Genomic DNA, 14,682 nt, shown 5'->3' with positions numbered 1-14,682 from the left:
GTGTCCATTTTATTCTATCCAACATCATATCATAATTATGACCTCTGAAATCTTATGAAGGCACTTCTTTGAAGGATTTGCAGGCAGTGTTGGCGCAGGTTTACATATCATGTGATTTAAAGGATGTTCAAGTCCACTGCACTCTCAGCATCACTTTCAGCCTGGGTCTGGTGATTAAATGGAGCCCAATATCTCCCCCAAATTTCTCCAGCATTCTCCGCAGCGCTTGACTCCATGTGAAACAACTATTCTTCCTGGTCAGATTGTGAACAGCTGCTGGTTTGTCTGGTCCTCCTCCTCTGATTTCACTGGCATAGAGAGCCATAAAACAATAAATGCCACCTCTGAACCCACAAACGTAGACAGACTGGTGATGATCATGGATATGGCTCTTCAGGTTTTAAGTGTTCCCTGCCTGAGCCGTCACTTTTATTCGAAGTTAATAAATTGGGTAAACATCAACATTGATGGTGCCTTGTGGGTCTTTTAAACAACCAAAATATTCACACACCATGGACTTCAGCCACTTGGCGGGGGGAAATATAAGTTCAGGCTTTGACATTTCAGTGCGCTGCGCTCTCTCTGCCATGCATTTAAAATTAAGTGATGGTTCAGTGAAATGGGAGACGTACGTCACAATTTAGAGATTTTTTTTTATCAAGTTTATATGATGCTGTGCAAATGTTACCGATTCTATCTTAATTTAACTGACATTTACAATGGAAACTTTCATTCCTTTACTTGGATTTTAGAAAAAAAAAAAATCAAATACCATGAATGCAGTACCGTGAATTATAAATGTTTGATAAATGTTTCTTTTTTTTAAACCACAGCATACCGTGACACTGTTGCATCCTTATTTGCGTGTAGTGTATATTTTTAGGATTATCAAAGGATAGCATGATTAGACTTAATTCTGTGTATTTAAAGTATATTGCAAAATATTTAGATATATACAAATGTATAAGCAGTTTGAGAGAGAGACCGACTCGTCAGGAGTGGGCGTCTCTACAGAGCTCTTTTGGTTTGCCTTGACACTCTGATTGGTGGATCTCTCTTCAGGATCATGGGTAGTGTAGTTCATTACCAGGAATTGCGCTATTAAACATGATTTAAAAAAAGAAGTTAAAATAACACAGATGATGGCTTTGACAGAAGCATAAACCATTGATTAACAACCTCAGAGCTCACAGTAGGTCTGTCTTTAAAGATTTTAAGTTATCATTAAAAATCACTGCGCCTATGTAGAAAATTAATGGGAGTTTTTCTTCTGGAACCAGACTGTTGCACTCTATAGACATCAAGGCATCTCACTAGGTTTTGGAACAGTATGGAGTGTGTGTCGTGTGTGTATGTTGATTCACTCTCTGTCCCTGTCAGATGTGTTGAAAAGGAATGGCATGTTCCCGCGATTCACAGAGCTTCATTTTCACAGTTGAGGGGTGTGTGTGTATGTTTGTGTGTGTGTGTGTGTGTGTGTGTGTGTGTGTGTGTGTGTGTGTGTGTGTTTACTGTCGTAGATGCAGAGAGAAATGATCATATCCATTATATTATTATGCCCATCTATTGGGCAAGACAAGACTTTTTAGTTTGTAATAGCGTGTGGTTTTCCTTACTTGTGAATGTGTTCTGCAGTCACTTCTGTAGCCCATTTATAAGCCAAAAACTCTCATATCAGTGTTTTGAAAAGTTATCACTATTGCTCGTACGTACATATGTTAGAGATTTGAACAACCCCCTAACCTAAATTTAAACATGTGGTTCATAAATTGTACCGCACCATTTGTGCTATGGACATGAATAATTCCTTAAATCATGTGGCTTCTTGAGGAGAGGTGTGCTATTACTAACTGATCTGACTTAAAAACAAGTTAAAAAATCCAATAGACTTAATAGACTGATATATCACAGAGGCCGATAAATCGGCTGAAATTCTGACTTTTTTTTTTATCGGCATCGGACGATACATTTTCCTGTTTGGCCGATTTTTTTCTTGAGGGCGCTAAAATCGCCTGCATGCATGTGAAGCATCTGAGACATGTAAACGTCCAGTCACAGTTTGTATTGTTGTTATGTGCATCACGTTACTACAATAGCAGACTGGTGTGCAACACAGTGTAATTTAAACGGTCTGCATATCAGAGCCACGGCAGATGCGTTTGAGCTTATAATGTTAAAGTTCTCCCTCTCTTTACTCAACAATTCCCTGTAACTTTTAACTGTTTGGTCTAATGATAAAAAGGCAAATATCAATAAAATTAATATCATATACCATCTGCTAATATGCACATATCTCGTTTAAACAGATGTAATAAACCAACCTCACACAACTTCAGCAGATCCAGCATCCTGTGGAGTGCTCATTTATTTGCCTCTAAAGCAGGTATTCTATCAATCACTTCTCAACAGTTCCCTTTAACTTTTAACTTTCTTTACTAATGATAAAAGGCAAATATCAATACAAATTCTTTTATATACCATTTGCAAATATGCAGATATCTTGTTTAAACAGATGTAATTCACGAACCTTACGAAAACGCTGGATTTTCTTCCCGTCGAGCGCTCATCTAATATCTTCCTCTGAAGTGCGTGTACCATCTGCCAGAATCAAAACTTTCTCATTCACTTTCCTCTGATTCACAAATCATGATGGTCAGTGGTCACAATCCAAGCAGGCGATCCAGACTGTTTAAACTGTCAGGAGATTGCTGCTGCTCACTGGATCCACACGTGCGCGTGAGTGCAACCAAAGTCTTTCTAGCAAGTCAGTCCACTGCCGGCCATGTTTGGAATGCTCTCGGCAGGCTATTTCCAGTCATGAGGGTGCAGCTCCTATTTACTTGAATGGGGAAAGACCGAAATCTCAAACGGTTGGTCAAGATTACGATCAAAGAACATATTTCAAATCAGCAGTAAAATCTGACAACACTGGTATCACAAATGGTGCTTCTTTACCTCAGATTACGCTAAAAAATGCAATATTCCCAGCTTTTATAGCTAATGCGCATACACGTTCTCGAGTTGACTGACAGGCGATGTCTGTATCTAAAAGGTGATTGGCTCTTTTACCTGTAAGGAAGGACTTCCTATCTACATCTGTTGACCGTTGGCTGCAGTTGGATGTTCTAATTTCCCATTCATTTTAATAGAAGTGGCCCGTCTCTGCTAAATAGTCTCTGGTGCACTTCAAGGTGAAAGCACTTCATGTGTGCTATGAGTAAATGTCTTATTCACTATGCACTGTATATACAATTGGTTTGATTCTGTATTTTTTGAGTAAACGCGATTGCTAATGTTGACATGCCGTCCATGGATGCTGGACTACTGTGTGTACTGTTATTTCCTTCTTCCTAATATATTAACAATTTCTTCATATTGTTCTGCAAATAAATTACAAAAATATGATGACTAAACAGAAATCAGAAGAAACTGCTATCTACCATTTAAAATACAATATTATTACTTTTTTACAAAGTTTTGTGTGAAATTGAGTAAATATAGTGCTAAATAAGAGTTTATTAGTATTATTTTTTTTTTGCAATTTTATATTTGTTATTTATTATATTAAATTGTGTGACATTGGCATTGTATCGGCCTGTCGGCCACCTTGCTCTCTGGATATCGGCATCAGCCATAAATTATTTTTATTTATTTAAAGTATTTATTTATTTATTTTTTCTGATTTTCTCCCCTTTTCTCCCCAATTTGGAATGTCCAATTCCCAATGTGCTCTAAGTCCTCATGGTGGCATAGTGACTCGCCTCAATCTGGGTGGCGGAGGACAAATCTCATTTGCCTCTGCATCTGAGACGGCAATCCACGCATTTTATCAATGTGTTACCGCATTCACGCTCTTCTCCGCGGCATTCACACACAACTAACCACGTGCCCCACCGAGAGCGAGAACCACATACTATAGTGACCACGAGGAGGTTACCCCATGTGACTCTACCCTCCCTAGCAACCGGGCCAGTTTGGTTGCTTAGGAGACCTGGCTGGAGTCACTCAGCTTCTTTACTCACTAAGCTACCCAGGCCCCTTATTCAGCCTTGAATAAAAAATAAATTATGTACCATGGATGCAAATAGTTCTAAGGCAGATCTCCTAACTGTTCTCCAAACACATGCTACCTCGCATCACTTTTTCCACTGTTTAACAGATTTGTGCGTTGCCATGGAGACTCTATGTATGGTTTAAGAAATGTTCTCTATAGCCCTATTGAAGCATGTCTGAAAACATGCACAGGTTTGAATGGAGAGATGAAGCTTTTGTTTTGGCTCTTCTGCAGTTCTTGGCTCTTCAGAGCATTTTGTTTGTCTCTTACACTTCACAGTGTGTCCAAGTGAGATCTGATCGTGTTTGCAGACTGAATGCTGGCAAGAGTGTCTGGCTGATAAAATCCTCCCCTGCCTTACAGGCTCTGAGAGACTGTAGTGGAAATTACATGCTCATCTTTAGGATTTTTTTTTTTTTTTTTTTTTTGACTGTTTTAGTTTGAGTCGAAGCTTGGGTTATATTATTTTAGAAAGTCTTGAATCTAGTGGCCCATTCACTAACCACCTGATACATATTGTACACAAGATGGTTGCTAGGGTGTTCTGTGGGGTTGCTTAATGACTCAAGTCAAAAGTGTCCATTCACAAGTCTCTGACATTCTGGTCTCTGGATATGACTCTGGTCCCTCCCATAATGTAAGTCTATGGGCAAACACCCCCAATGATTGTTTCCAAACAGATTTTCCAAACCCACCCCAAACTCACACCATAGAGCACAACAGGCAATTCCAAAAAGTAAAAATCCCTCTTTCTTTCATAGACGAATTGATTTTTGATGATAACTTTCAGAGCTTTAAGGACAGACCTGTCTTGAGCTCCGAGGTTGTTAATCAGTGGTACAGTATATGCTCCTGCTAAAGAGTCAGTCTGAATTATTTCAACTTTATTTTTTAAATATCATGTTTAATAGGTGAAGAACTGCAATATCCATGATCCTGAAGGCAAAAGAACCACCAATCAGAGTGTCACGGCCAACAAAGTGTGTCAAAAGATCTCTGCAGTGACCGCCCACTCCCATAACACACTGTGAATAACGCAAACGTGTTGCTCTCCCTACACTCTCAAACTACTTAAATACAGTATTTGTAAATATCTAAAAATGTTGCAATAAAATAAAAATATTTTGCATATACTGCACTTATAATAAACAACTTTAAATTAGGGCTGTCAATCGATCATTTAAAAAAAAAATCTAATTAATTACATGACATGCCAATTAGTCAATCAAATTAATCGCAATTAATCGCTTATATCAAGATTTACTGAGAAAGGCCCCCAAATAATAATAATTTTCAAAACATTTTCTCAGGGTTACACCAAATGACCTGAACAAAATGTTATATTGAAATTGAATGATATGACAATAATATTGAGTTTTCGGCATCAAAAACGCTAAATTTTTAGGATGCTTTGTCGTTAAAAGTAGTTGAAACTTTGAAAACTGCATCTCGAGAACGCGTCCTGTGTGAGCAGCTCTTATTCTGTGGATTCACTTGATTATGAGGTTTGTAGAGGCGCGCTGACTGCCCCCTGCTGACTTGACTCCTAAAAACACAAAGTAACGTACTTCAAGCTTTTATTGCTCCGATTGTAAAAATATACATAGTTTTATTACAGAATTTAACAGGTCAGGAGACATGAATAATTGCTCTATTTTAAATCAGTAGTTTTGTTTTTTTTCCCATCGTTTTTAATAGAGAGCAACAGTTTGGTTCCGGAAGTAAAAATTACCATTACATTTTTCCATAGACGAATTGATTTTCAACGACAGCTTATAAACATTTAAAGACAGACCTACCATGAGCTCCGAGGTTGTTCATCGATGGTATATGCTGCTGTTGAAGCCATCCATCTGCGTTATTTCTGCTTAATTGTTTAAATAGCGTGTTAAATAGCGAAATTCATGTTAAACAACTACATTACCCATGATCCAGCAGAGAAAACTTCACCTTTTAGAGAACCGCGGCCAACAAAGACCGCAAAATTTGCCTCGGAGAGACCACCCACTCCCACGACGCACTGGAATGACATAATCGAGTTGGTCTCCCTTTAAACTACTTATCTAATTGTACATATTGGAATATTTTGCAGTAAATGTAAAATAATTTTTATACTTATAATTAACAAACTAAAATCCATAGTTTTGTATATTCCCATCATATTTTATTCAATTACATCATTCGCAATGCTTCAAGGTATTGTAGTCTGTACCCTAATGAAAGACGGTAAGTACACAGTCTTGTACCTTTGTCTTTGTCTGATTTTCAAATACTTTTTTGCCTCAAAACAAATTTTGTGATATTGTGATTCACCTTGGAGCTGGTTGGTTTGGTTAATGGCTTATAACTCTTTTGTGGAGGATTTTATGAAAAGCCTATGCAAAAAAAATTAATGGGAAAAATACTTCCGGAACCCAGATGCTGAATAAGTGAGCGGGGCACTGTTGCGCTTTATAGGATTTTTGATTACATCATTCACAATGCTTCATGGGATTGTAGTTCATTTCCCCATTTAAGAGGTTAAGTACACATTCTTGTACCTTTTTGTCTTTTTGTCTGATTTTCCAAAAAATGTTTTGCTTCAAATCGAAGTTTGTAATGTTGTGATTCAACACGGTACTGGTTGCTTTGGTTCAAGGCTTAGAACTCTCATGAAGAATTTTACTAAATTCCTATGGAGAAAATGAATGGGAAAAATACTTTTGAAACCAAGACGGCTGAGAAATTTGACAGGCACTGTTGTGTTCCATTGTTTGAGGCAGAAGTTAACATGTCAGATCACTCAAACAAACATCTAATATCGATGTTGAAACCACCAGCGAGCCACAGTTGTGACACTTTTCAGGAAGTAAACCATCCATTGGTTTATTTATTGTTGACTCTGCACATTAAACTTTGAGAAAGTGTTTTAAAAGAGATAAACAAACCTTTGAAGTCAACGTGAAATGCAGTTCTCAACCAATTTCACCAATTTTATGTATTTCAGTGTGAAACAGGATATTCAACAACAACAACAACAAAACAATGTAGGCCAGGAACTTGATTTTTTTCCATTTGGAATTGATTGGATTGTAAAAGTGGCCGTTACACACCAAAATGGAGCCAGTTGGTTAGGATATTGAAAAATAAGAGGGATTCGTTATCTTTTTATGTCCGGAAAGGAAAGTCGTTTCAGAGGTTGAGAAAGTCATCACATTTTTAGGAAAGATTATCAAGACAATCGATTTTTATTTGAAATAACGACTACTGTACTGCCCTACAAAAACAATAAGAAAATTTTTGTGAGAATTGAGTTGAGATCAAAATCGGTACTCTTACACTATGATCTGTTCTATGACATATGGGTTTGACTTAACTATGCTCATATTCAGACAAGACGGATTGTAAAAACAAATTGGTATTTGCTGGGATGCTGAGTGACTCCAGCCAGGTCTCCTAAGCAACCAAATTGGCCCGGTTGCTAGGGAGGGTAGAGTCACATGGGGTAACCTCTACGTGGTTGCTATAGAGTGGTTCTCGCTCTCGGTGGGGCACGTGGTGAGTTGTGCGTGGATGCCGCGGAGAATAGCATGGGCCTCCACATGCTCTGTCTCCGCGGTAATGCGCACAACAAGCCACATGATTAGATGCGTGGATGGTCTAAGATGCGGAGGCAACTGGATTGAGGTGCGTCACTACGCCACCACGAGGACTTGGAGCGCATTGGGTATTGGGCATTCCAAATTGGGGAGAAAAGGGGAGAAAATTTTAATTTAAAAAAATTGGTATTTGCTTGGACAAATCTGAAACCTTTGAAGCCAGTGCCTGCTCTGCTTCATAATCAGTTGAAGATTTCAACTTTATTAAAGGACTGAAGTGTGCTTTCTCAAATGAGATGACTATCTCCCTACCCCTGCGCTCCTTCCTGCCAGAGTGTGAAAGTTGCGTCCAAGTTGTTAATGAGTGGAGTCCTAAAGCCCTCTTCGGGCCCTCTTCAATTATTTTGTGTTTGTCTTCTGCTCAGGAAGAGGAGCCTCTTGTAAGTGAGAGCGCTAATGGGTAGTGACAGAGGAGCGAGATATCAACTCAAACCATTGGCTTTTCATATCTCATCCTTTCAGTGCTCGGCAGCACAGCTGAGCCTTTTGGCCTTAACCTTCGTTATTATGCATAGCTTCCTCTGTTCCATCCATCCGTCTCATCCTGTTTCCCTCACCCCCAAGAGTTTCTTTCTCAGCCTGGGTCTATGCATCTTTCTGTCTTGACTTTTCTAAAGTTCATGAAGCTTTAGTACAGAAAGCAGGCCTGTGGTGACTAAGGTCAAGCACACACTGCGAGACAGGTGTCCTGCGCTCATTTAAATACTCAGTGTCTTGTTTTCCGTGTGTTAGGTGTGCACGCTGCACAACTGATTGCAGAGTAAGGGGCCGTTCACACCAAATAATGCTATGATTTGCTAAATTGTTTTTCTATGAAATTTTCTATGATATTAGTTCTTGGCTTGGAATCTAGACACAGTGGCTACTTTGAAAAAGCTCACCCAAAAGATTTTATAATATCTCCATTAACTCATTATTTATATAACATTTGTGTTATTTTATAGTTTCAATTACTTTACTATTATTCTAAAATGTGGAATATGGTAGTGTGTATGAACATGTTTAGTCATTAATGAAGAATCTTGTCTTGCAGCCTCTCTTGGATGCTTTGGCTGATCTCCCAGAATGGTATGGAGTCAAAGGCATGCAGGCCAATTGGATTGGTGACTGTTCCGGCTGCTTCTTCAACCACACATTGAAGGTATTGAATGCTTCATCTTCAAAATACCCGTACAGCTCTTGTATAATCAGACAGGATTTGGCTTTTGTCAGTTCTATGACTCTTTTCATAGACATTTATTGCTAACTGCCGTTTCTATGAAATTATGAATTTCCATGCTGACAAATGCATTTCATCAGCTTTATTTTCAATTTGGCTGGAGTCTTTATTTTGCTTTGTGTCTTTGAGTCTGTTGTGTTTTCTGTGTATAGGAGGATTTTTGTTCACCATGGTATTGCTTATTAAAATGTTAATTGAATTTCTTGGACATAGAGACCATGTGTCAGTTTTCTGTAATATGAAGATTCTGATAATTTTGCCTCTAATCTTTCCTTTCCTTTTCCCTTTCCTTTTTCTTTTCTTTTCATTTTCTTTTCTTTTTTCTTTTCCCTTGCCTTTTTCTTTCCGCTATTTCCTTTAACCCCTTTACTAATCTTTCCTGTCCTTTTGTTTCCTTTCCTTTATGTTCCTATCCCTTTTTCATTTTCCTTTTCCCTTTTTTCCTTTCATTTTGTTTCTTTTCCATTTTCATTTTCTTTCCATTCTTTTCCTTTTCCCTTTCTTTCCTTTTCGTTTTGCCTTTCCTTACTTTTTCTTTCTTTTTTCCTTTTCCCTTTTTCTTTCCACTTTTTATTTTCTTTCCTTTTCCATTTCCTTTCCGCCCTCTCTCTCTCTCTCTCTCTCTCTCTATCACTCTCACTCTCACTCTCAGGTGGATGGTCAAGACACAGGGGAGGTGTTATCTGCATACACCTTTTCTCCAGAGGCTGTGTTTGGAGCAGCCTACATCTCCATCCTACCATCACACAGGCTGCTGCATGGCTCCAGTGCCCTCAAATCAGCTCTGCTCAGAGCACTGAGTCCTGGGAGAGGTGAGGGCAAGAATGCAAAAGGGGTTTTCAAACTGGCAGTGTAGTCCAAAACACAGTTCGCATGAAAAATTGGTAATGTGAACACTGTTTTGTGGACCGTGGTACCGAACCCGAGACTCCCTATAGGAGATGGTCTGAGTTCAGTTGCAATGCAACTGTGGTGTGGTTCGCATGAGTGAGAAAGCATACGGGAGTGAGTGAGTGTGTGTGTGTGTGTGTGTGCAAAAAAAAAAAGTAGTTTCTTGATCTGTTTTCCTGGGAAGAGAGAATAAAATTACTCAATTTTAAATGTGTATAACTGCCAAAATTCAATTTTGTTAACTTTTGGGAAAACACTGGCATGTTGTTAGCATCAAAGCTAACAGAGATGGACAGAAAGCTGCAAAGCTTACATTTCGATATCGTGGGGTCTTTAAGTACGCATAAAACTGTTAACTCATGAGTTAGTCATGAGACTAATTTATCTTAAAGAATCTTTTTTTTACAGATTAATTTAAAAGAATCTGTTCATAACAGTCATTTGTTTGCAGTTCATACTACACTGGTCGCACTGTTTGTTTGTTGCAAGCAATCAGCGAGGACATCACGATAGAGAGATCTGTCTTTCTGTCTTTGTATAATTTCGTGGTGAGTAGTCTTACTCTCTCATCCCATTCAATTCAGACTGCAAGCACATCTCAGAAAAAATTAATTTCTTCTGCTCTGTCACTGTGGATTCAGAAGCAGAGCAGTGTCTCTGCTGAATAGCGATGCGGTAAACTCCACATTAGCAGAAGAAAGCAGATGCTAAAGGACCGTTAATAGAAGTGAACGGTTCTCAAATCCCAGCTGTAGTTATCAGATGTGTTAAGTCTGGTTGATTGACCCCTGTATGTGCAGACAGCTTGACTGAGGTCACAGCCCTCAACATGTTGACCGGTCGTGAGGTTCCAGTGATCATCTCTGCCAGGAATGAGTTCCACGGACATCTGGACACTGTGATAGGTGAGGAGGAAAATTCTACACTTCTCTTCAGTATGTACTAAAATATTTGGACACTTAAGATGCATTTAAAGACACTTTGAAAAATGTATGAACTATGAAGGTCAATGATATACAATTATTTGAAAGCACCTATTGTATGATAAATATTTTAGTGCTTTTAATATTCTGAATTAAAATTCATTTTAATGTGTTATTGTGCTTAATCATTATTTTGAAACACTCATGGATTCAGGGTTTAAAGATAATGATACATATAAGGATACGATAAGATTGGATAGTGCAAGACTTTATTCATCCCCAAGGGTAAACTGAAGCGTTACAGCAATAGACATAAGTACAGAATATAGTAAATAAGAATAAGCAACAAATACAACACAATACAATGCAAAAATACAACATATTTAGAAGACAATTTTTTTTAAATAATAATAAAGATATATAGTGTACAATAAATCAGGAATATTTTACAAAATACCTTTTTTTTTTTTTTTTTGCAAAAATCTTCAGCATGGACAGGTGCTTGTGCTGGTATTGTGCAGTATGTTGAAGATGCTTGAGCATTTCTCAGATCTAAATGTACTTTTCTGAGCTATTTTTGCAATGACTTTTAATCAACTGGTGTCAAGGTGATTTTTAGTTGGTGCATGGCATTGCATTTAGTGGCGTTTAGTGGTTGCAAGGCAAGTCAGTTCCACTCAAGTTCACACAGGTGTGTTCCACTAATATCTGACAACCAAAAAGCATGCGTGTGTGTTCTAACAGGCATCCCAGACAGCAGTGTGGAGGATATGAATGTGGCTCAGTCTCTGGGTGTGAAGTGGAACTCTGTTCTGAAGACAGAGGAAGATGGATCACAGACTCTGATAAACTCAGATGAGGTATACATGGAATACCATTTGAATATAAATGTGAAATGCCTCATCCTGATTTAAATGACATTTTAAGGTGATCAAGCTGCTGATAGTTCTCAATGGCCAACTCCCAATATCCATTATTATTATATATATTATTATAAGGAAATCAATTTCTGTATAGAGCTGCAGCTCTTTCACACAACAGAAATGCTGTCAGTGTGAAAGCACAATGTGAGTGTGCTGTTGCAGTTACACTGTTGCTTCACTTACACACTGCCAGTGCCTACAGTGTGAAACAGGCCTTAAATAGAGTTAGCAGAACTCTGTTACTTGGGAAGGAGTTCCCAGCTGTAACCCCTGATGAACACATTTCTTCTGCTGTAGTTTACAGGTCAAAGCCGGGGGGATGCATTTAAGTCTGTTACCCAGAAAGCCCGGGAGAGGAACGTTGGCGGTTACCTCACTAGTACAAAGCTGCGCGATTGGCTGATATCAAGGCAGCGCTACTGGGGCACACCCATTCCCATAGTGCACTGTGGTTCATGTGGGCCTGTGGCTGTTCCGGTGGAAGACCTGCCCGTCACGCTACCTAAAGTACCCTTCCTCACAGGGAAAGGAGCATCACCCTTAAAGACGGCACAGGATTGGCTGAGATGCCAGTGTCCAAGGTAAGACTTAAGACACATTCAATATATATATATATTTTATCTTGTAGATTAGTGTGTTTTTGTTTTGATTTTATTTTTGTTTTGTTTTGGTTAGATTTAGATTTTTGATATGATTTGTTTTTTATTAGGTTTGTTTTTTGTTTTGTTCTGATTTGTTTGGTTTTCTGTTGTTTTTTGTTTTATTGTGCTGATATTATTGTTTTTTGTTTTGGTTATGATTTTATTAGTTTTTTTTAGTTTTTGTTTTGTGCTTTTTTTGTTATGGTTTGTTTGGTTTTGTTCTGATCTGTTTGGTTTTATAATGTTTTTGTTTTGTTTAGATTTTTTGTTTTATTTGTGTTTTGTTCTGATTTGTTTTGTTTTGTTGATTTTTTTTTTTTTTTTTTTTTTCACCATTTGGATTGATATAGATAGTACAAAGGACAGGAAATTATGGGGAAGAAAATGGAAGTAAAATCAGTAAATGTTGCTGGTCACATATGAATCTGTATCTTCCACATGAGCATCAGGGCTCAGTGTATCTTGAGCAAGTGCACTTACCACTAGGCCTTGGCACAGATACAATGTGTTCTGTTATTTAGAGGTAATCTGGTTTTTTTGACAAGTCTTGGGCTGTATAATCTGGTCTAAGGACTGAAAAAAAAACATATTTTGAAAAGAGCTTTATGTGGTGGCATTGTAATATAAGTGGAATAATTTTCTTCCCTTATCTGAAGCTCTGAACTCCCACTATTTTGTGTGAAATGATGGCAGACTCGCCCAGAGCTCATTGTTTTAGATCTCATCAAAACAGAGCCGAGTGCAGACTGAAGTGTCTTGTTTCAGGGAGCTCTTGTTCCCCTTGAGGCAACATGGATCATTACCACTGCATCATGAAAACACTGAAGATGTGTTGCCCAGATAGCACCTACTCACTCTGAAGGGTATTAATAGACCATCTCTGACCATGATGCACCGTAATGCAAAAGGCAGAATGGCTGAAAGCTGATGAAATTTTTACTGGAATCCTCTGTCAGATACAAATATGTCTTAGCTGCCTAATTTCATGCATTTGATCCACAACATAATAAAAAAGACACAACATGCCCAAGATGAAAAATGCCCACTATGCATACATCAACTTTGTGATTCAACCAAGATGGGTTTGTCAATGATCAATGCCAGTATCTAGACAGCAGTGTGACCAGTGGATGATTTAATGCTGGTATTTATAATGCAATATTTATCATTTTAATAATATCAAGAAAGACACAAAATTTCTAAAATGAAATAAACACTTATTTTACACAATATTTAATCAAAATTCACTCAAATTATATAATAAACAAATGTACAATATCAATTGACAAAACTGTCAGTTGGCATTGCAAATAACGCAAAGCAAAAATACTAGTGATAGACCAACATATCAAAAAATACTGGCCATTTTCAGATAATTTCCCTCTGCCAATCAACAGAAGTGGTCATTCCACCTACTGTAGGGTCAGTTTTGAAATTTGACTACAAACTTGTCAATGGATAGTGCACTTTTTTCTGTTTTCAAATATTTTTAGTGAATTGATTAAAGTTTGTGTAAAAAAAGTACTTTTTTTTAAAATCATTCAGTTGTATTATCGGCCATCGGTCACCCTTCTCTCTAGATATCAGTATCAGCATTGGCCAATAAAAAACTAGGACTGTCAAGCAATTTAAATTGTTAATCAAATTAATTAAATGACATGCTGATAAATTAATGAAATTAATCACAATTAATCACATAAGTAATATTTGCTGAGAAAGGCCCCCAAATAAATATACTGTAATTCAATATAAATAATACATAATTAAAATAACTATATACAGTGTGTGTGTGTATATATATATATATATATATATATACACACACACACACACACACACACACACACACACACACACACACACACACACACACTACCGGTCAAAAGTTTTGAAACACTTGACTGAAATGTTTCTCATGATCTTAAAAATCTTTTGATCTGAAGGCGTATGCTTAAATGTTTGAAATTAGTTTTGTAGACAAAAATATAATTGTGCCACCATATTAATTTATTTCATTATAAAACTAAAATTTATTTAAAAAAAAAAAAGTTTTTGAAATTGATGATTTGGACCAAATAATAAAGAAAAGCAGCCAATAAGTGCCCAACATAGATGGGAACTCCTTCAATACTGTTTAAAAAGCATCCCAGGGTGATACCTCAAGAAGTTGGTTGAGAAAATGTCAAGAGTACATGTCTGCAAATTCTAGGCAAAGGGTGACTACTTTGAAGATGCTAAAATATAACACAGTTTTGATTTATTTAGAAAAAAAAAAATATATATATATATATATATATATATGAGTGAATGAGTGTTTCAAAACTTTTGACCAGTTGTGTGTATATGTATATATATATATATATATATATATATATATATATATATATATATAT

General features: G+C 37.3%; 1 protein-coding gene across 2 annotated transcripts in view; it reads left to right on the top strand.

Moving 5' to 3' along the window:
- Positions 1-14,682, top strand: part of lars2 (leucyl-tRNA synthetase 2, mitochondrial) — a 96,789-nt gene that overhangs the window by 42,375 nt on the left and 39,732 nt on the right. For both annotated transcript variants that reach the window (XM_051718232.1, XM_051718231.1), the window contains exons 8-12: positions 8,726-8,833; positions 9,564-9,723; positions 10,603-10,707; positions 11,470-11,585; positions 11,946-12,229. In XM_051718232.1, coding sequence (XP_051574192.1) covers positions 8,726-8,833; positions 9,564-9,723; positions 10,603-10,707; positions 11,470-11,585; positions 11,946-12,229 — 773 coding nt within the window. The remainder of the gene's footprint in view (positions 1-8,725; positions 8,834-9,563; positions 9,724-10,602; positions 10,708-11,469; positions 11,586-11,945; positions 12,230-14,682) is intronic.

The sequence above is a fragment of the Myxocyprinus asiaticus genome, chromosome 15 (genome assembly GCF_019703515.2).
Source record: "Myxocyprinus asiaticus isolate MX2 ecotype Aquarium Trade chromosome 15, UBuf_Myxa_2, whole genome shotgun sequence".
NCBI lineage: Eukaryota > Metazoa > Chordata > Actinopteri > Cypriniformes > Catostomidae > Myxocyprinus > Myxocyprinus asiaticus.
This window is presented reverse-complemented; position numbering and strand designations above follow the sequence as displayed.